This window comes from Salvelinus alpinus, chromosome 13 (genome assembly GCF_045679555.1).
Source record: "Salvelinus alpinus chromosome 13, SLU_Salpinus.1, whole genome shotgun sequence".
NCBI lineage: Eukaryota > Metazoa > Chordata > Actinopteri > Salmoniformes > Salmonidae > Salvelinus > Salvelinus alpinus.
Genome location: NC_092098.1, coordinates 29,300,888 through 29,322,822, shown reverse-complemented (window position 1 = coordinate 29,322,822; position 21,935 = coordinate 29,300,888). Strand labels below are relative to the sequence as shown.

The 21,935-nt window shown below is 44.8% G+C and overlaps 1 protein-coding gene across 1 annotated transcript in view; it reads right to left on the bottom strand.

Moving 5' to 3' along the window:
- Window positions 1–1,439: 1,439 nt before the first annotated feature.
- Window positions 1,440–21,935, bottom strand: part of LOC139537505 (phosphoglycerate kinase) — a 42,965-nt gene continuing 22,469 nt past the window's right edge. Inside the window, exons 5-11 of the mRNA XM_071338899.1 lie at window positions 15,771–15,874; window positions 14,640–14,759; window positions 7,896–8,010; window positions 6,869–7,048; window positions 6,326–6,503; window positions 5,889–5,987; window positions 1,440–2,168 (exon numbers count right to left, since the gene is read on the bottom strand). Coding sequence (XP_071195000.1) covers window positions 2,128–2,168; window positions 5,889–5,987; window positions 6,326–6,503; window positions 6,869–7,048; window positions 7,896–8,010; window positions 14,640–14,759; window positions 15,771–15,874 — 837 coding nt within the window. The 3' untranslated portion in view covers window positions 1,440–2,127. The remainder of the gene's footprint in view (window positions 2,169–5,888; window positions 5,988–6,325; window positions 6,504–6,868; window positions 7,049–7,895; window positions 8,011–14,639; window positions 14,760–15,770; window positions 15,875–21,935) is intronic.

Sequence of the window (21,935 nt, the reverse complement as noted above, 5' to 3'; positions counted from 1 at the left end):
TGGCCAGCGAAGAGCCCGGATCTCATTGAGCACGTCTGGGACCTGTTGGATCAGAGGGTGAGGGCTAGGGCCATTCCCCCCAGAAATGTCTGGGAACTTGCAGGTGCCTTGGTGGAAGAGTACGGTAATATCTCACAGCAAGAACTGGCAAATCTGGTGCAGTCCATGAAGCGGAGATGTACTGCAGTACTTATTGCAGCTGGTGGCCACACCAGATACTGACTGTTACATTTGACCCCCCCCTTTGTTCAAGGACACATTATTCAATTTCTGTTAGTCACATGTCTGTGGAACTTGTTCAGTTTGTGTCTCAGTTGTTGAATCTTATTTTCATACAAATATTTACACGTTAAGTTTGCTGAAAACAAATGCAGTTGACAGTGAGAGGACATTTACATTTTTTGCTGAGTTTACACAGAAGCATGCTACATGGCAGACCAAACCAAACGCATGTCCAGCCCATCCATTATTTCAGACAATCATGGCTGTCTTTTTCCATGGCTGAACCAACTAGGTTCGTAATTTAACAATTTTATTCGTATTTATGGATGGAATACAAGTTTGTTATTAAGGCACATGAAACGCTCCTGTGAAGTGGCGTGCGACATACACCTAGTTTCGTGAAACTAGTCACAAATGGTTAACGGTCCAGTCTGCAAGTATCCTAGTTTTAGAACAGCCTGCGATATGCTTTAAGAAATGTAAAATTCAGGGCACCAATGCACGATAGAAATTTTAAAAAACATAGTGCCGGTATTATGGGTCATATCTTTTTAACAGTAATCTCTCAAGCCGTTTTCTCTAAGGAAAAAAAGAGGGAGACTTGGCTGCAGAACCTGGGTATGAAATGTAGTGGGGAAAGTGGGAGGTTTGAGCGAAACTACTAATTCAAAGACAGTAAAATAGTCTATACTCAAGGGAGAGAAACATAGCTAGACAACTGTTTCACTATAAACTCAATGCTGCTATTGTTTTAAAATTTCGTAAAAATTTCGTAAAATGTGTTTATTAACCAGGCAAAGGGTAGCTAACTAGAAGGCTGGTGGTGACTGGTTAGCTATGGGGAAGCAAGAACCGCTTGCACAATGTGTATAAGTGGAGGCGGAGCCTGTCTGCCCATACTCATTGCTTGCTCCCCCACAGATCACCAGCTGATGCAGGCTGTGTGTGCCGCATCCTTCCCACTGCTAAACAGTATTGTGTGCTCATCAACGAAAATCTCTCAAATCAAAATATTTTGTCCATTCCCCTTAGTAGTCATAAATATTCACCTTGTTTTAGTAGTCTGAAAATATATCTTTTTTTCTCTTTACTTCTAATTTTTTCTGGTTCTATTATTTATAGTCTTGTCAATTGCCACTGAAAAATAGGTGTTTGACAAATATTTGAGTCACTATTTTAGTTGACGAAATTAACAATGAATGACACTAAAGTACAAATAACTAGTCGATTTTTATTTATTTTACACCGTTTTATTCTGTGAGCGTCTGTTCAGGTCACATGACTTCCAGTAGCTCGACCCCTGAAACCACCACTGGGGAACAACCATCTTACAAGCCACAGGGTCATAGGATGGATGCCATAACAGAGGGGAGAAACATGATTGAGACAATGGGGGCAACTGACACAGAGACATTTGTGTGAAGACAAATATAAAGGTCTAGATAGAGTTACAACACATTTTTAGGGTTGTAAAACTCCCTGGGCTGGCTGGCTATACAAGAGTAATACAAACAAACACACGCAAGCACTCTTTTACACAGGCGATGCAGATGACAAATTCCCACATTTCTGTATGATGAATACAGTTGTAGCTGCAGTTGACTGGTCTCTGAAAAACACAGCTCGAAGGAACATAAGTGCATATGAGGGAGTGAGGGTGGTTTCTGCTGAGAACACCTGCACTTCCTCAGTGATGTAGAGGTTGGGCACGTGTAGGAGCGAGAGAGATATTGCAGTTTGTGTCAGCCATCTGTACAGTAGTAGACTAGAGAGCAGGGATGGTGCTAGACAAGCGCAGGGTGGGAAACTTAGGGAGCACTTTGCCTTGGGGGCTGGGTGGGTGTCCAAACTCTGGCGGGTGTGTTTGTCTTCACTCCCACCTCTCCTAGGTGATGGGGATGGGGCTTAAGCGCTGCTGAGGGCATCCACACCGGGCAACACTTTACCTGTGGGCAGAGAGGAAGGACATACAGGGAACAGTAGTGCGGTGACCATATTGTAAGAGGGAAACGAGGTACAACACGCTATTTAGAGTCGCACTCTTGCGACTTCGGTTGAAGTATCTACAATCACACCTGACAAGGCCAATGAAAATCGGTGCTGCGCCGGAAGCCCCGCCTTCCACAGGTGATAAGCATGAGGTTCAGATTCATTCCTTCAAATGTAATACCGGTCTTTACCGAGCCCAGGAACAGGTGTTGTACTTCATTCCCTCCTTCAGGGAACAGTAGTTATAGTCATAACATTACATTCCCTTTTAGGCAGTCAACTTCGGAAGAACATAATATGGGGAAATATAAATCACACCCAAAGCCAGCCCCAATGGATACTAAATGAAACTGCTAATGGCAGACCACCAAGACCTGACCCTGCCAGATGCGGCAGTCTGGGTATTGCGCACCCGGCGCACTGCCTAGTGACTTTCCCCTGTCCCAGCATTAAGCACACTGTGGGCTACACAGAGCAGTGACATCCAAGCGACAACACCTCACAAGTGTGTGGTGATGCCCAACTTGCTGCAGCACAAATATCTCCTATAGTCAAATCTCCTATAGTCAATGCTCAAGACGCAGTCAGCTGCCTGGCGGAGTGGACGCGTAGGAGATGGCCTCCACAGTCCAGTGGGAGATATGCTGCTTGGAGAGCACCCTGACATGAGCTGGATTAGCAAAACAGACAAAAAGCTGGTCACATAACCGGATATCCCGTGTCCGTTCAATGTACGTGCGTAAAGCTAGCACCGGACATAGGGCATGTAACCTCTGTTGCTCCTCAGAAGCAAAAGGAGGTGGTGAAAAGGTAAATGGCTCAAAAGCTAAGGACCTGACTTTCGGGGCAAAGGTCGCTTTTGGATGCAACGTCACCTTAGTCACCTGGGGCAAACTGAGTACAGGAAAGGTGTACAGATAACGCGTGGAGGTCCCCAACATGTTTAGCCGAGGCTCTGCCAATTCCCACATGACATGTTGAGATTGCAGCCATGTACACTTCTAAACATGGAGAAGGCCCCACCCCTGCTCGAAAAAGCTCCTGTAGGAACATAAGGATGTCCCTCACAGAACACTGAAAAAGAACACGCCCTTTCTTTCGGCACCAGAGCTCAAAAGCTTTCCACTTGTATGCATATAGCCCTCTTGTGGAGGGCGCACTTGCAGATGGAATGGTAGCAATAAAATGTTGAGGTAAGCCTCAAACCATCAGATTGTTCCTTTCAGGGGCCAGGCCCATAGGAACCAAATCTCTGGCCTCACGTGTCAAACCTGCCCATGCGCCTGGGACAATGATCTTCGTGAACCAAGGCTGCCTGGGCCAACGGGCAGCCAAAAGAATGAGTGAATGAATGAAGCCCTCCTGGCGCACTCTCTCCACGTGGGCTGAATCAGAACCACTAGCAGAAATGCGTAAAGGAGGGTCAGAGGCCACTGGTGTAGCCCCCATTTTGAGGAAGAGGGCCCCCCCTGGATAGCAGATCCGCACCCGAGTTGAGGCAAATGGGAACATGCATCACCCGAAGTGAGAGCAAATGCACACTGCTACACAGCTATAGGGAGCGGGCCAAGATGAGGAGGGGATGGACTGAGTCCCCATCGCCTGTTGATGTACTGTATACCACCATCGCCATGTGGTTGGATCTGACCAGCATATGCTTGCCGACAAACAGGAGGTGCCTGAGCGCTAAGGACACGGTCAGAAGTTCCAGGTAATTGATATGTCGGGCACTCTGACACTGTCCATACTCCCCAAATTGAGTAAACCTCGCACAGCGCTCCGCACCCTTGGGGGGGACGAGTCATGGCCACCTTGCGGGATAACACCTGGCCCATTAGACGGGGTTCTTTCCACTGGGCCAGTGCCCCGAAGGCCGGGGTTCTTTCCACTAGGCCAGTGCCCCGAAGGCCGGGGTTCTTTCCACTAGGCCAGTGCCCCGAAGGCCGGGGTTCTTTCCACTAGGCCAGTGCCCCGAAGGCCGGGGTTCTTTCCACTAGGCCAGTGCCCCGAAGGCCGGGGTTCTTTCCACTAGGCCAGTGCCCCGAAGGCCGGGGTTCTTTCCACTAGGCCAGTGCCCCGAAGGCCGGGGTTCTTTAAACTAGGCCAGTGCCCCGAAGGCCGGGGTTCTTTCCACTAGGCCAGTGCCCCGAAGGCCGGGGTTCTTTCCACTAGGCCAGTGCCCCGAAGGCCGGGGTTCTTTCCACTGGGCCAGTGCCCCGAAGGCCGGGGTTCTTTCCACTGGGCCAGTGCCCCGAAGGCCGGGGTTCTTTCCACTGGGCCAGTGCCCCGAAGGCCGGGGTTCTTTCCACTGGGCCAGTGCCCGAAGGCCGGGGTTCTTTCCACTGGGCCAGTGCCCGAAGGCCGGGGTTCTTTCCACTGGGCCAGTGCCCGAAGGCCGGGGTTCTTTCCACTGGGCCAGTGCCCGAAGGCCGGGGTTCTTTCCACTGGGCCAGTGCCCGAAGGCCGGGGTTCTTTCCACTGGGCCAGTGCCCGAAGGCCGGGGTTCTTTCCACTGGGCCAGTGCCCGAAGGCCGGGGTTCTTTCCACTGGGCCAGTGCCCGAAGGCCGGGGTTCTTCCACTGGGCCAGTGCCCGAAGGCCGGGGTTCTTTCCACTGGGCCAGTGCCCGAAGGCCGGGGTTCTTCCACTGGGCCAGTGCCCGAAGGCCGGGGTTCTTTCCACTGGGCCAGTGCCCGAAGGCCGGGGTTCTTCCACTGGGCCAGTGCCCGAAGGCCGGGGTTCTTTCCACTGGGCCAGTGCCCGAAGGCCGGGGTTCTTCCACTGGGCCAGTGCCCGAAGGCATGTTGGGGACACCTGAATCGACTGGTTTAGGTGGCGAGATGCATCCAAGCGCGTTGCTAGCACCCAGCGTAGAACGGCTGCACCAATAATAATCTCAGGGGAATGACCACTATGATAGAAGCCATTATCCCCAGTAGGTGGAAGAACTGTCAAAAACTATATGTGCGCCCTAACCAGCCTCTCTGGACAATAAAACGTCACCCAGCTGAGCAGCCGAAAAGTGACAGTGCTTGTTCGGGAGTGTAGGATTCGCATTTTCCACATCCTTGTTAGCAAACGGGGCTAGGTAGCCAGCTAGCTTGCCATCCACTGGAGAAGTGTGCATCAGCCCTGCCTCCTCCAGATCCATGAAGGGGGCACACACTGGTAGTATCAGCTTAGCTGAATGCGGGTTGGACCAGGTTGTTGTCCATTCGTCAACGAAATCCAGTTTCCAATTGTTTGCTTTAGTAGTGTGAATCGTTTCTTTTCATACTCAGGTGAAGAGCGGAATAATTGAAGAAATAAATCTGAGCCTCACGCTTATCACCTGTGGAAAGCGAGGCTTCCAGTGAGGCGCGGATTTAATTTGCCTTGTCAAGCGTGATTGTAGATCCTTCAACCGAAGACGCAAAAGTGCAACTCCCTATAGTATGTTGTACCGAAGTTAACTGATTGAAAGGGAACTACCATACAGAAATGCAGTCATTTGTTGCTAGTCTGCTGTTGCATCTACTTACAGACACTACATCATGCCACCTTGCAGATCTGAAACAACTTAATGTGTGTAAGCAATAGGGAAGAAACTACGTAGTGTCATGGGGCAGCGGTTAGGGGGTTGATTTTGAACTGGACATAGGTCAAACGTCCGGATGAGACCGTGGTGACGTCACTCACCCTCCAGAAGCTCCAGACTGGCTCCGCCTCCTGTGCTGACATGGCTGACCTTGTCCTCTGTGCCCCATTTGGCGCAGCAGGTAGCGGTGTCGCCTCCACCTGGGCATCAACAAGACAACATGGGGTTAAAATTAAGGTCATACAGACCCTTCACTGTGATAGTGATCATTCACTACTATAGATGTGAGGAAGGTATTTGGTATTTGGCGCCATCTAATGGTTAGAATGATAAAGAGTGGATGAAGAAAAACTTCCAATCAAAACGGCAGAGCAAGCATAAACTTGAATAAAAACATTTGTTAACATTATACACAGTAGCAGGCTTGGTTTAATTAAATATCTCAATTATACATGTATTTATTTGCAAACATTGTCTCAGGTGCCTGGTGAAAGACGTGCTTCATGGTAATTATGCAAACAGTGGTAGAGGGTCTTACCGATGATTGTGACACAGCCTGAGTTGGTGACCTCCACCACTTTGTCCATCAGGCTCTTGGTTCCTTTGGCGAAGTTCTCAAACTCAAACACACCCACGGGGCCGTTCCACACAATCTGCTTGGCTCTGCCTACAGCCTCTGCGAAGAGCTTGTTGCTCTCCGGTCCACAGTCCAGACCCTGGGGAGAACAGAGGGAGCGAGGGATACAGAGCTCAATCCCAGTTTTACATATTCATCTACAATATCTACATAAAACCATCCTATATTTTATTTCACTATGAAAGTGATACAGTATATCAAATTGCTAGCTAGCACAATAACTAAGGAAAATTCCCATGACTACCCACCCCTCAAGAAGACAATAAAACCCAATCAGGGTTGTGTTCATTAGGTACCAAACTGAAGAAAACAGACTGAAACTTGGAGGGACTTCCCTTGACTTGTCCAAAGCTCATTTTAGTTCTCTGTTACAAAGCGTTTCAATTTTTTCCCCGTTGCATGCCCTTATGAACATGACCCAGGTTGCTCTCCTCCTCTCCTCACCATCCAGCCTGCGGGGATGCCAGCAGCCACAGTGGCGTTGCCAGTCTGGGCATGCTCGTCAAACTTCTCGGCGGTGATGAAGTCGACGGGTAGGTTGATCTTGACCTTGTTCTTCTCAGCCTTGGCCATCAGCTCTTTGACGATCTTGGCGCCCTCCTCATCATACAGGGAGGTGCCGATCTGCCAGGGAAGAGAGGATCACTCATTTTAACTACAACCACTATGATATACAACACAGTCAATCATTGAACATATTTAACTAGGGTCGCGTTAACAAAAGGATTGTGTTTTTCCACACAGAAAAGGAAAGACAAAACATATATATTTTTTTATCTTTCTGCATTTTGTAAACGCAGATCTAAAGCGCTTCTTATTGTAAATTATGCTCAGAGTAATTTCGTGCTTCAGTTGCAATACATTTTCTTTGTCATTGGATCACCAGACAGCGCTCTGACTGATGTGTAGGCTACTTTTCTTTTCCTCCAGAGTAGTTTCTCTCTGATAGCAAGTTAAAATGCAAGATTCACTTCAAGCAAAACATTAGGAAATGTAGCTGGCAAAATTCTTTCTATAATAAAGATTACAAATTTGATGGCCATACATCATTTTTGAAAAATAATACCTTGCTTTTTCATTGTAAGCCAAATAGCGTTGCACTTCTAATGAAAACGATATTCTGCGTTTTTTGTGTTAAGAAAAACTATAGTTGCATGCCCCTTATTACTCTATTGAAGAAAAAATAAATAAAATTCAATATAAAAAGTCGGTGAAATGGTAGAAACTCCGATTTTTTGATGGTCTGCATTTTTTAAAGCTAATGTGACCCCAGATTTAACTAGATTGTGCTGAGGCATGAGTGAGTTCCGAGTTACATTCAATCAAAGAGGTTAAAATTATATGATAGAAACACAATTGGCCAAAAAAAGGGGCAGAATCCTCCTCTCCATTTCTCCCACCCTTCTCCCCTCCAGCGTCTCCCTTAAACAAAGTATCATCTCCCTCAGTCCCCCACCCCCTTTGTCCTCACCTCCATGTTGTTGAGGACATTGAGGAAGGTGAAGGCCATGCCACCACCAATAATCATCTCATTGACCTGGTCCAACATGTTGTTGATCAGTTGAATCTTGTCCTTGACCTTGGCTCTGCACACAACAAAGAGAAACTATGAAAACACTGGTAAACATAGTAAAACAATGATATGAAGCTAATTTATTTGAAGCCCATATCTATAATCCATTATAAAACACAATGTTACAATTTTCTATAATTTTGTTATTTTACCTTTATTATCTAGGCAAGCCAGTTAAGAACAAATTGTTATTTTCAATGACAGCTTAGGAACAGTAGGTTAACTGCCTTGTTCAGGGGCAGAACGACAGGTTTTTACCTTGTCAGCTCGGAGATTAGATCTTGCAACCTTTCGGTTACTAGTCCGACGCTCTAACCACAAGGCTACCTGACGCCCCATAGTCATAATGCAGTGTAAGCGTAGTTATAAACACACATGGTAAAACTCAGTTACGGAAAGGTTTCTAGTTGAGGAAGATAGCCATATTCAGAAAGTCATTTTTTTGGTGTTACATTATTTGTTTGTTGTTTAATGAATTTAGAACTAAATCCTACCGCCTTTCATGCATTGTCGTGTGGCTTATTATTAGCCAATTCACATCAATGTACTTTGTCAGTGGCAGAGGGCCAAAAAGCTGAACTGTGGCAGTGAAAGAACCGGATTGGATATAGCGGTTGCACAATGCCCGGCTGAAATGGACTCCAACACTGGCCAATTTCGACATGTTTCCAACGGTAGCTAGCTGTGTGTGTGTGGCTCAATTTTCCCCACTGTGCAAGGCTGTAAAGTGGCCAGTGATAAGGGAAGACTAGAATGCATAAGTAGAGTACTGTCACACAGATTAAAGTATTACATACAAGCTTAAAAGAAACTAGTCCATTGTTGACATAGTGCCAAAATATTTTGCATGTCAGCAATCAAGTTTAAGACATTAATCTTTCAAAATACAGAAGGTATGATGCATTTTGCATCCTATGATTCCAAATACTGGCTGTATTTCAAAAATTCTATATCTTGAAAACTTGATTGTTAACATTCAAAACATTTTGGGACTATATCAACAATGGACTAATGCAGTCCTTCTCATATAGTGGGGCGCGCCCCCCTGGGGGGGGGGGCTCGGAGCGATGCCAGGGAGGGCGCGTGTGACCCCGGGGAACATGCTTTTTTTTGCCGCAGGGAGTAGTTTTTTTTTGCACCGAACAAGAGCACACGGCAGGATACAGTGGGGCAAAAAAGTATTTAGTCAGCCACCAATTGTCCAAGTTCTCACACTTAAAAAGATGAGAGGCCTGTAATTTTCATCATAGGTACACTTCAACTATGACAGACAAAATGAGAAAAATAAATCCTGAAAATCACATTGTAGGATTTTTAATGAATTTATTTGCAAATTATGGTGGAAAATAAGTATTTGGTCAATAACAAAAGTTTCTCAATACTTTGTTATATACCCTTTGTTGGCAATGACAGAGGTCAAACGTTTTCTGTAAGTCTTCACAAGGTTTTCACACACTGTTGCTGGTATTTTGGCCCATTCCTCCATGCAGATCTCCTCTAGAGCAGTGATGTTTTGGGGCTGTTGCTGGGCAACACGGACTTTCAACTACCTCCAAAGATTTTCTATGGGGTTGAGATCTGGAGACTGGCTAGGCCACTCCAGGACCTTGAAATGCTTCTTACGAAGCCACTCCTTCGTTGCCCGGGCGGTGTGTTTGGGATCATTGTCATGCTGAAAGACCCAGCCACATTTCATCTTCAATGCCCTTGCTGATGGTAGGCTTTGTTACTTTGGTCCCAGCTCTCTGCAGGTCATTCACTAGGTCCGTCCGTGTGGTTCTGGGATTTTTGCTCACCATTCTTGTGATCATTTTGACCCCACGGGGTGAGATCTTGCGTGGAGCCCCAGATCGAGGGAGATTATCAGTGGTCTTGTATGTCTTCCATTTCCTAATAATTGCTCCCACAGTTGATTTCTTCAAACCAAGCTGCTTACCTATTTCAGATTCAGTCTTCCCAGCCTGGTGCAGGTCTACAATTTTGTTTCTGGTGTCCTTTGACAGCTCTTTGGTCTTGGCCATAGTGGAGTTTGGAGTGTGACTGTTTGAGGTTGTGGACAGGTGTCTTTTATACTGATAACAAGTTCAAACAGGTGGCATTAATACAGGTAACGAGTGGAGGACAGAGGAGCCTCTTAAAGAAGAAGTTACAGGTCTGTGAGAGCCAGAAATCTTGCTTGTTTGTAGGTGACCAAATACTTATTTTCCACCATAATTTGCAAATAAATTCATTAAATATCCTACAATGTGATTTTCAGGATTTATTTTTCTCATTTTGTCTGTCATAGTTGAAGTGTACCTATGATGAAAATTACAGGCCTCTCATCTTAAGTGGGAGAACTTGCACAATTGGTGGCTGACTAAATACTTTTTTGCCCCACTGTATATGAAGTGCAGATAACAAACCCTTAAGAGACACCATGGAAAAATATTTAACAGGGATGAAAAGAAAGGCGGAGAGAGATGGAGATAATGAGACAAACGTAAGTCTCTCGAAAGCTAAGACGAGGAAATATGACGACGCGTATGTAGCGCTTGGCTTCACTGTGACTACGGTGGGAGACGAGGAAAAACCGGTATGTTTACTGTGTCTAAAAATGTTGGCAGCGGACAGCATGAAGCCAAATAAATTAAGGCATCACTTAAAGACATTACACCCCAATCATGCTGATAAGCCGCTTGAGTTTTTTCAGCGAAAACGTGCCGAATATTGCCAACAATCGTTCCGCTTTGTGAATGCTACTTCAGTAAACCAGCGAGCACTGCTGGCATCATAAGGTGGCGTACCAAATTGCTCAGTGCAAAAAAACCCACTCCATAGCAGAGGAGATGATACTGCCTGCAGCATTAGACATGGTCTCTGTCATGCTGGATGACGCAAGTGCTGCAAAAATAAAAACTATGACTTCCTCATTTATTTATTTTTTTAAATCAGCACAAATTGTTTTATTCATTTTTGTTTTATAGGTCAGTGTTTCATATATTATGCTCCTGAGTTAATGTTGCTGATCAATTTGAATGTATTATTATTTATTGATTATATTTTATTTTTCAGTATCAAATGGTCAAAAAATGTTTACAGTTTAAATAAGGCTTGAATTTCTTTTAACATTTCAGGCAAATCGATGCACTTTAAGTCTTTTCTGTTACAGACTAAAAAACAATGTTAATAAAGTTATTCTTTGTTGTAAGTTGATCTATATTTCTTTCTTTTTTTGTTTTCTTTAATGTTAATAAGGATACAGTGTTATGCAGAGGTGTACTTATAACAATTTTATAGACAAATTATACTATTTACAGTCGCGGCGGAGAGTTGGGGGGGCGCGAAATGTTTACTTCTTCCTAGGGGGGGCTTAACAGAAAATAATTGAGAAGCACTGGACTAATGAAACAAATACCAAAAGATAGTTTTTGAGTGGAATTCTCCTTTAACACTAGAAACTCTAGCTAAAGCAGTCATTTTGACTGCTCATGAAGGTAATTCTTTTAATAACTCTGCCATTTTTTAAGTCCTGACCCCCTCTGTCCTTGACCTTTCCTAAATAAGTCTATAGAACACACTGCCATTGTTAGAATCTTAATATCACAAACAGAATTGGAGTTCAAATCAAACTTGATGCGCCAAATACAACAGGTGTAGACCTTAACGTGAAATGCTTAGTTACAAGTCCTTAACCAACAATGCAGTTCAAGAAATAGAGTTAAGAAATACTTTTTTATATATATATTTAGTAAATATTAACAAGGCTATACACAGGAGGTACTGGTACCGAGCCAACGTCGTGCGTGGGTACAGGTTAGTCGAGGTAATTTGTACATGGAGGTAGGGGTAAAGTGACTATGCATAGATAATAAAAAGCGAGTAGCAGCAGTGTGGTAGCAGAGAAAATAGTCCGACTTGGGTGACTGGAGTCTTTGACAATCTATTGGGCCGTCCTCTGACACTGCCTAGTATATAAGTCCTGGATGGCAGGAAGCTTGGCCCCAGTGATGTACTGGGCTGTACGCACTACCCTCTGTAGGACCTTACGGTCAGATGCCGAGCAGTTGCTATACCAGGCGCTGATGCAACCGGTCAGGATGCTCTCGATGGTGCAGCTGTAGAACTTTTTGAGGATCATGCCAAATCTTTTCAGTCTCCTGCGGGGGAAAAGGTGTTTTGGTGCCCTCTTCAAGACTGTCTTGGTGTGTTTGACCATGATAGTTCGTTTGTGATGTGGACACCAATGAACTTGAACCTTTTGACCCGCTCCACTACAGCCCCGTCAATGTTAATGGGGGCCTGTTCGGCCCGTCTTTTCCGATCAGTCCTGCCACATCCGACGAGCGTCAGAGCCGGTGTAGTAGGATTCAATCTTAGTCCTGTATTGACGCTTTGCCTGTTTGATGGTTCGTCTGAGGGCGTAGTGGGATTTCTTATAAGCGTCTGGATTAGTGTCCCGCTCCTTGGCAGCTCTAGCCTTTTGCTCGGTGTGGATGTTGCCTGTAATCTATGGCTTCTGGTTGGGATATGTACATACGGTCACTGTGGAGAGAACATCGTCGATGCACTTATTGATGAAGCCGGTGACTGATGTGGTATACTCCTCAATCCCATTGGATGAATCACGGAACATATTCCAGTCTGTGCTAGCAAAACAGTCCTGTAGCGTAGCATCCGCGTCATCTGACCACTTCCGTATTGAGCGAGTCACTGGCACTTCCTGCTTTAGTTTTTGCTTGTAAGCAGGAATCAGGACGATAGAATTATGGTCAGATTTGCCAAATGGAGGGTGAGGGAAGGCTTTGTATGAGTCTCTGTGTGTGGAGTAAAGGTGGTCTAGAGTTTTTTTTCCTCTGGTTGCACGTGACATGCTGGTAGAAATTCAGTAAAACAGATTTAAGTTTGCCGACATTAAAATCCCCGGCCACTATGAGCGCAGCTTCTGGATGACAATTTTCTTGTTTGCTTATGGTCTTATACAGCTTGTTGAGTGCGGTCTTAGTGCCAGCATTGGTTTGTGGTGATAAATAGATGGCTACGAATAATATAGATGAGAACTTTTGGTAGTGTGGTCTACAGCTTATCATGAGGTACTCTACCTCAGGCAAGCAATACATCAAGACTTCTTTAATATTAGTTAAACAGTTTTATGAGGGCACGTCCTTTTTTGAATTGTTTTCCCCGTTGCCCCTCCTCCTGACAGTAGGACCTGCTCTGCTCCTTCTCCTGATAGTGGAATGTGCCGTGCCCAGTTGATAAATTACCATGATAATTGCCTCAAAACTGAACCTAAACTAATTTCACACCTGTAACAGATTAAATAAATGAAGGAAAGTGTGATGGGGAGAATGGTTGAGTTGATGAGGGAGGGTAAGCGAATGATGCATAATGATGTAATCACCAATTGTGAAAGAAGATCAGGGAGGAACATCCTATTGCATTGGTATATTCTAATTATTATCTCAAAATGGTGTGTACCCTATATCAGTCCTTCAAATCCAAGCAGTTTTATCAGTCTACTCTGGCATACTTGGAGTACACAGTGAGAGAGTGCGTAATTTACAATGGCAAGAAGACGAAGGGATACACATACTGCGTTAGGGCTGCTACAAGATCTGAATGAAAACGACTCAGACGGCGGGGAAGAAATTAATCTTGACATCGCTGATGATTATTCTTCAGATTCTGAGCCTCAGCCTGAATAACACAGAGGCCTAAGCGCAAAAACAGGCAGAACGGTGCACACCACGCATGTGCTCGTGCCACTACCAAATGAAACAGTAAGACAGGAGCGAGGAAGGGACAGCACCGTTTACATAGAACAAGCCGGTGACAACGCTATGGGTCGATTATCAGCACAAAATCTCATCACTAAGAGCGCAGGTCCTGCAGCTCAAGCAAAAAACAACATCAGCAATGCACTCACCATCTTTCGTTGATTATGTGACATGGACATGCTACAGCATTCAGGGACTGTACTGTGGCTAAGGCGCACACGGAGCAAGGAGACACTGCCTGGGATCAGACTGTTGATGAGCTGGAAGCATTCATTTCAATCCTGTGTGTCCGTGGAGCATTCGGTGTAAAGAGCGTCTATATGGAGAGCTTCTGGTCAGACATCTATGGGATACTTTTCTTTAGAGAAACCATGTCACGGGAATGCTTCAGAGAGATCATGCGTTAGCTCCATTTTGATGACAAAGAAACAGACATTCGTCAATTCTTCATGGTATCCAACGTATAAATAATAGACTATCTGACTGCTGTCATATCGACACATTCATTATAATGCCATTATTGCTTTTGTGCTGATTTTCACTATTTATCAAGCACACTTTGCGCTTATAGTGATTTTAGGCGACTGATGTTTTCATTTGACCGTGCATCTTGCTGACCATGCGTCTTGGTGGTTGGGGTATTTTGGGGTATCATTATAAAAAGCTGTCACCGTGTTGTAATACAACTATGAAACAGAAAGAGAATGTAACAAAGAACACTCCACAAACATTGGTGTTTTTTGTGCTGCTAGTTGAAGAGCCAGTGCTCAATAGAGTGATACCAGAGAAGCAGATGCAGGCCTCTGGGTACTTTATTCCTAATTGATCACCGATGAGCTATCCCAGCCCCATCCATAACCAGAGCCGTGGACCAGTTACTTACCCTCCGAGAATGGCCAGAAAGGGCCTGGCTGGTTTCTCCAGAGCCATGGCAAAGTAGTCCAGCTCCTTCTTCATCAGGAAACCTGCAGCCTTCTGGGACAGGTTCACTCCAACCATGGAGCTGGGGGAGGGAGAGGCAGGTATCCGGGGAAGGGGAGAAAGGGAGAGGAAAAGCAGTGTGAGAAGGAGAAGCAAGGAGACAGAAAAAAAGAGCAAGAGAGGAAGAAAGAAGAGAATAAGATTAAGGAAAGTAGGAGACACGGAGTGGCAATGAGTGATTTGACAGAAAAATAATTATCTTGAAGGACAATAATCATCATCACTCCACAGTAGTTTCTTTCTCTCTCTCGGAGGAACTGAGCCCTAGGACCATACGTCAGGACTACCGGGCATGATGACTCCTTGCTGTCCCCAGTCCACCTGGCCTTGCTGCTGTCCCAGTTTCAACTGTTCTGCCTGCGGTTATGGAACGCCTACCTGTCCCAGACCTGCTGTTTTCAACTCTTAATTATCGGCTATGAAAAGCCAACTGACATTTATTCCTGATTATTATTTGACCATACTTGTCATTTATGAACATTTTGAACATCTTGGCTCTCTCTAATTCTCTCCTTCTCTCTTTCTTTCTCTCTCTCTCTCGGAGGAACTGAGCCCTAGGACCATACGTCAGGACTACCGGGCATGATGACTCCTTGCTGTCCCCAGTCCACCTGGCCTTGCTGCTGTCCCAGTTTCAACTGTTCTGGAACCCCTACCTGTCCCAGACCTGCTGTTTTCAACTCTTAAATTATCGGCTATGAAAAGCCAACAGAAATTTATTCCTGATTATTATTTGACCATGCTTGTCATTTATGAACATTTTGAACATCTTGGCCATGTTCTGTTATAATCTCCACCCGGCACAGCCAGAAGAGGACTGGCCACCCCTCATAGCCTGGTTCCTCTCTAGGTTTCTTCCTAAGTTTTGGCCTTTCTAGGGAGTTTTTCCTAGCCAACGTGCTTCTACACCTGCATTGCTTGCTGTTTGGGGTTTTAGGCTGGGTTTTTTGTACAGCACTTCCGAGATATTAGCTGATGTACGAAGGGCTATATAAAATAAACTTGATTGATTGATAGTGTCCAGTGAACCTACCTGTGGGCTCTGTGTGCTGTGCCGAAGGCATCATTGACGTAGACATCTCCCAGTTTAGACAGAGAGGCTCTGAAGAAATCAATCTGCTCCTGGGTTGCTTTGGTCTAGCAGAGAAAGGAGAGAGGATAGAACACATTGTTATAGATGGCAGAGGGCTCCGGTTACAACCATCAGGCTCTATTACATCTAGAATAGAGAGCTGTACGACCCATTGTGCAGTATATAGAGGCCTCATTTATTCATATAGATGGTATCAATGCCTAGTCATTCTTTATATGAAGTTATAGTTCATTTTTGGAAATTCAACAATATGACCCATATCTACACAGTGTACAAAACTGCTCTTTCCATGACAGACTGACAAAGGTAAATTCAGGTGAAAGCTACAATCCCTTATTGATGTCACCTGTTAAATTGCTTTCAATCAGTGTAGATGAAGGGGAGGAGACCGTTGAAAATAAGGATTTTTATGCCTTGAGAGAAACTGAGACATGGATGGTGTAAGTGTGCCATTCAACGCACCGGTTTGAGTGTGTCAAGAAATGCAACACTGCTTGGTTTCACACGCTCAGTTTCCCGTGTGTGTATTAACTACGGTCCACCACCCAAAGGACATCCAGCCAACTTGACAACTGTGGGAACCATTGGAGTCAACATGGGCCAGCATCCCTGTGGAACACTTGACACTTTGTAGAATACTGTCATGACTTGGCCTCCTGGATGGAGATCAAAGGTGCAGGCTAACCAAAGGTTTCAAGACCCCCCCTCTCCTGGGGGAGTTTGCCAGTTTTATGATAGTCATAAATACCTTGCAGGAACTCTCTCTCCCACTCTGCAGAAATGGAAGTTAAAAATCCCTTTGTTACAACAGAGCGAGACTTTGCAGTACTGTAATATAAAAAGGTTGGACATTGAAACAATATTTCTAACGTAAATAATGTGGGAAATGGTTGGTGGGACAATAATCCTATCAAATCAGTTATAATAACTATCTCTGAAAGTTTACGCATTCAAGGGGTCAGGTTTACATCTAAATGTTGTGTAACTTATATGATTAAATATTAAACTATTTGTGAGAAGATGAAATGTGATTTTAGCCTTCTAAATGAGAATGTTTTTTCAGACTTTTGCCAAGTCAGTAACCACACCCACGTGAGCACAGACATTGGGGCAACATGATGGAACTGCCCTGCAAGGCGAGTGCTTAAAAGGACTCGCTGATTAATTAACATAATAAAACAGCGTGACCGACAGCGTGAGCTGAACGATACGAAATGGTTAGAAACTCTGAAACTTTCAACAGAGAAGAAAATCTCTACAGACCAGTACATTGCCGGGTTGCTGCTGGCATGTAAAATGGTTCTAGCTGTACCCTGAATAATCAACCATTGAGACCAGTATACGGACGGTGTTGCGCCAGATGTCACGAATGGTTAGACTCTACCAGACCAGAAATTGTAAGACTCAAACTCTCGAGTTAAGAAGATAAAGACTACATGTTGGAGAGGGGAAGAACGAGAGGGGAAGAACATTTTCCTCCCACCATTGTGTGGTACTCTGATGGATCCAGTCTAACGAACACTTCTAGAACAAAGATAGCCTACTTCCACAACTACTAAGTACATTGTGACTTCTGGTGGACAACCAGAGACTTCTGTCAAACTACTCTCCACAGACTGATCGAGTGATTTCAACAGAGAGAGACGACAAAGACATACATGCGTAAATATGTACATTGCATTTCTAAAACCCGAATGAGCGGTTGTTCGGGTGCTAAATATCCATATTTACCATGAGCGTAGTATTCAACTGTATGTACGATAGTTGAATTCCTTTGCTCTCCTTCTCCCGCTCTCCTTCCCCACCCCTTTTCTTTGTGCAACCAGCCGCCATATCGGGTTAGTCCACTAGGGACTTTTAATTGCATTGTGTTAGTAATCAATGTATAATCTATTGTGTGTGTTTATGTAATTCTGTGTGATTATTTCATTAGTTAGTAAATAAATAAGCCAATTTGTGTATCGCCGATTCATCATGGAGACTAGGGTTCGTGCAGATTTATAGGATATTACGACGTTCAGAATGAGACTGAAACAGGAGCAAATTATTGATGGATGACGGATAGTATATCGAGATATTCTGATATTTAATTCGGGAAACGGTAACTCGTTAAACTTTTCCCGTGGTGCCCCAGATTACTACTTAATTGTTATATGATTAATTTAAATGCGTAATAATTGAACGTGGTATGTAATTATTCGATGAATAGCCATCATCGCATTAATGGTAGCAACGTCACGACAATACCATGCCCCTACGAATTGAGGCTGTTCTGATGGCAAAGTTAATCAAGTGTATTAATGGTCTATAATACATGTGGCAGATCACTAGGTGTGGAACATAGGAGGATAGTGATGCGAGACAATTCAGAGGTGCAACACATAAGGCACGGTTCAAAACCAGGCAAAAGCTGGTATATTTATCAAATGAAACGGTGGTTTACAGTAATGGCCCAACTTGGTCCAATCTTTCCGCGCACCCTTCTTTGTTGTGGCAGCTTTGGTACCAGGGCTCCTCCTGGCTGGCAGCTGCAACCTTGTGGTGTGGGAGGTGAGACTTGCTTCCATGGTGGTTAGTCATTCATGTCTCTTCATTTGCCATCTCTGGTTCTGAATGTTTCCCATAAGAAACATTACCATATGAAATGGATTCACTCACCGAGTTAGTGGGACCCTGGTAGTTCAGCATTTGGCAATCATCTTCCATCTCCCGCTCAGCATGCCACCACCACTCTTCTTCTTCTTGAGTGCACTGGGCCTTCAGCATTGCACTGGGGTCACACTCACATGAATCATGGTTAACATCAGCATGGGATGGGCAGTTTTGAGATGCATCATTCTTATGCGATTCATCAAGCCTGTCAATCTGGCTTCTCACGGAGATTAAATCTGGTGGGGCGTCCGTCTGGCTGTGACCATCTATTAATGTGCTGGTTTGGCAGCTTACAGCTTGAGGAACAGTATAAGACGCACAAGTCTCGGTTTCTTTATCTTGACTCTCGGGTACCTGCACCAGTTCTTCCACTTTGGTCTATAGCTCACTCCTCTCCCGTTTCAAGTTCTCAATGCACTTTCCTTGGACTGTGCATTCTTCATTGAGGTCATCAACCTCTTCTCAAAGACACTTTTTCTCCTCTTCAGTTTTGCACAGGAGATATTGAAACATTTTCAGCCTCCTCTTCAAGTCTTCAGCTTCATCGTGTGGAGCACATTTTCTTCTATTTACCCGTTTCAAAGTTTGCAGCTCCTGCAAAGTACCCTTCCAATACTTCTCCAGCTTGGCGGATCGCCGTTGCTCTTTCTGTTTCAGCAGGCTTTCTTTAGCCTTCTTCCTCTTCTCAGCTTCGGTAGTTAGCGGAGCTTTTAGCACATTTTCCCTATTATCTGGTTTGCTGACAGAAACTTTGACTTCTTGCTCAGGGGACTGGGTGAGTAAATGTCCATCCTCCATGCTGACAATACACTGTAGAGTACTACTCCTGGCCAAGGCATCCGGTTCTGCTTGCCAGGCCTTTTGGTGAGTGTCCAGCGCCACATCCATCATGTTATTTATAGCTTTCCATAGCTCCATTGACCCTTTTTCCATCTCACATCTCTGGGCACCTAGTGGCTTCTTCAGGAAGTTTAGAAGGAACTCCCTTTGAGCTTCAGGCAGTACTTCTTTGCCTTCTCCCTGCACCCAGAACAGTGAGGGGATCCGTCATCCATCCATGAATGTCTGCGGCCATTTTGTACAAATGTGCGCTCTGAAATTCTGTCATGCACTACACCTCTTGGCAGGGCTTCCCAAACTGCCCCCCCCCCACAGAAAAAGCATGCACGGGGGGGGGGACAGGACAGAATTTGGGAAACCCTGCTCTAGAGGCCACCAGGTAAAGCTGTGCCTGCATTAACTCCACCAGTGTGGCAGAACACTAGGTGTGGCACATATGAGTAGTGATGCAAGACAATTCAGAGGCTCAACACACAAGGCACGATACAAAGGTAAGGTGATTTACACAAATAGTCCAAACGTCAAGAGAAAACACTGGCCTCCACACTTCGATCGTTACTGAACATAAAAGGGAAGTTCTATATTTTAAAACGTAATGTTAGAGGGTCCCTCACCCTGAAAGTAGTCTATGGGCCAGGAGAGACTAATCCACGGTTCAGTTCTTTTTGTGGAAAGTGCTACGCTGCGTACAGACCCCCGCACACTCAACATCGTTGCGATACATTGAGTTTCATGTAAGCCAATTTGGCGGGAAAACTGAAGGTAGCTGTAGCCTATTTCCTGTTTCTGAATCTTTTATTAAAGAATGTGAAACAATGTGTATTTGCTGCTTTTCATGAAATCATGTAGCTGTTCTTTAGGCTTCATGGCCTAAAATAAATTTGTTCATATAGGCAGAATATTATATTTTGTAGCATAGGCTACCGAATGTATTAAATAAACAGATCAAGCTAAAATATTCGGATATGATAAAAGGCCGACATTTGATCTTTTCAATTTAAAAAAATGTCACATGACAACAAAAACGGAAACATTGTGATTTTAGAGACACAAAGTAACAATAGCCTCGATTAAAGGGATCGGAGCTATCTATTACTGGGCTCTCACTATTATCATTATTTACATAATTCAAATTCACCATAAAGGGGTATTGGATTGGATCCAACATGGATCCCAATGAGACAAAATATTCTGGACATTCTTCCAAACACCGTTTTCCCGCACTGGCTGTTTTTTCATTGTGTGCTATAGGCCTATCACAACAGCGGTTTGTCACTTGACTCTCCTTCAAAAAAATATTTCCTGGATCAGTTGATGATGGTCGACAATATCACAAGGCCTAACTAAACAGCTGGATACCAAATGCGCACCCAACAAGTAAGGTATATTAGACTATGCATAGCCTATTGAAGAACCACGCAAGTTAGGTGACTTTGGTTAAAAGCGTTTGATTTTGCAATTGCATAAATCCTTTGGATTTGTGTGCCCGTGAAAAAAGGGTTTAACAGCGTAGCCTAACATATCATTATGAACACAATCTAATAGACTCAGCAAAACTTTGTCCCACTGATGGCCCCCATAATGGGTTGTGGGTTTCGTAATCAGATGATTGATCTTTCAGAACATTCACACTGTCACGTTCTGTGTGTTCTTGTGTGTTTTACTTGTTTTAGTGTTGGTCAGGACGTGAGCTGGGTGGGCATTCTATGTTGTGTGTCTAGTTTGTCTGTTTCTATGTTTGGCCTAATATGGTTCTCAATCAGAGGCAGGTGTTTTGTGTTGTCTCTGATTGGGAATCATATTTAGGTGGCTTGTTTTGTGTTGGGATTTTGTGGGTGGTTGTTCACTTTTATTCGTCTTAATTAAATACACTGCTCAAAAAAATAAAGGGAACACTTAAACAACACAATGTAACTCCAAGTCAATCACACTTCTGTGAAATCAAACTGTTCACTTAGGAAGCAACACTGATTGACAATACATTTCACATGCTGTTGTCAAATGGAATAGACAACAGGTGGAAATTATAGGCAATAAGCAAGACACCCCCAATAAAGGAGTGGTTCTGCAGGTGGTGACCACAGACCACTTCTCAGTTCCTATGCTTCCTGGCTGATGTTTTGGTCACTTTTGAATGCTGGCGGTGCTTTCACTCTAGTGGTAGCATGAGACGGAGTCTACAACCCTCCACCAAGATTGGCAAATTCGCCACTGGCGCCCTGTGCTCTTCACAGATGAAAGCAGGTTTACACTGAGCACATGAGCACATGTGACAGAGTCTGGAGATGCCGTGGAGAACGTTCTGCAGCATGACCGGTTTGGCGGTGGGTCAGTCATGGTGTGGGGTGGCATTTCTTTGTGGGGCCGCACAGCCCTCCATGTGCTCGCCAGAGGTAGCCTGACTGCTATTAGGTACCGAGATGAGATCCTCAGACCCCTTGTGAGACCATATGCTGACACATGCACATTTGTGGCCTGCTGGAGGTCATTTTGCAGGGCTCTGGCAGTGCTCCTCCTTGCACAAAGGCGGAGGTAGCGGTCCTGCTGCTGGGTTGTTGCCCTCCTACGGCCTCCTCCACGTCTCCTGGTGTACTGGCCTGTCTCCTGGTAGCG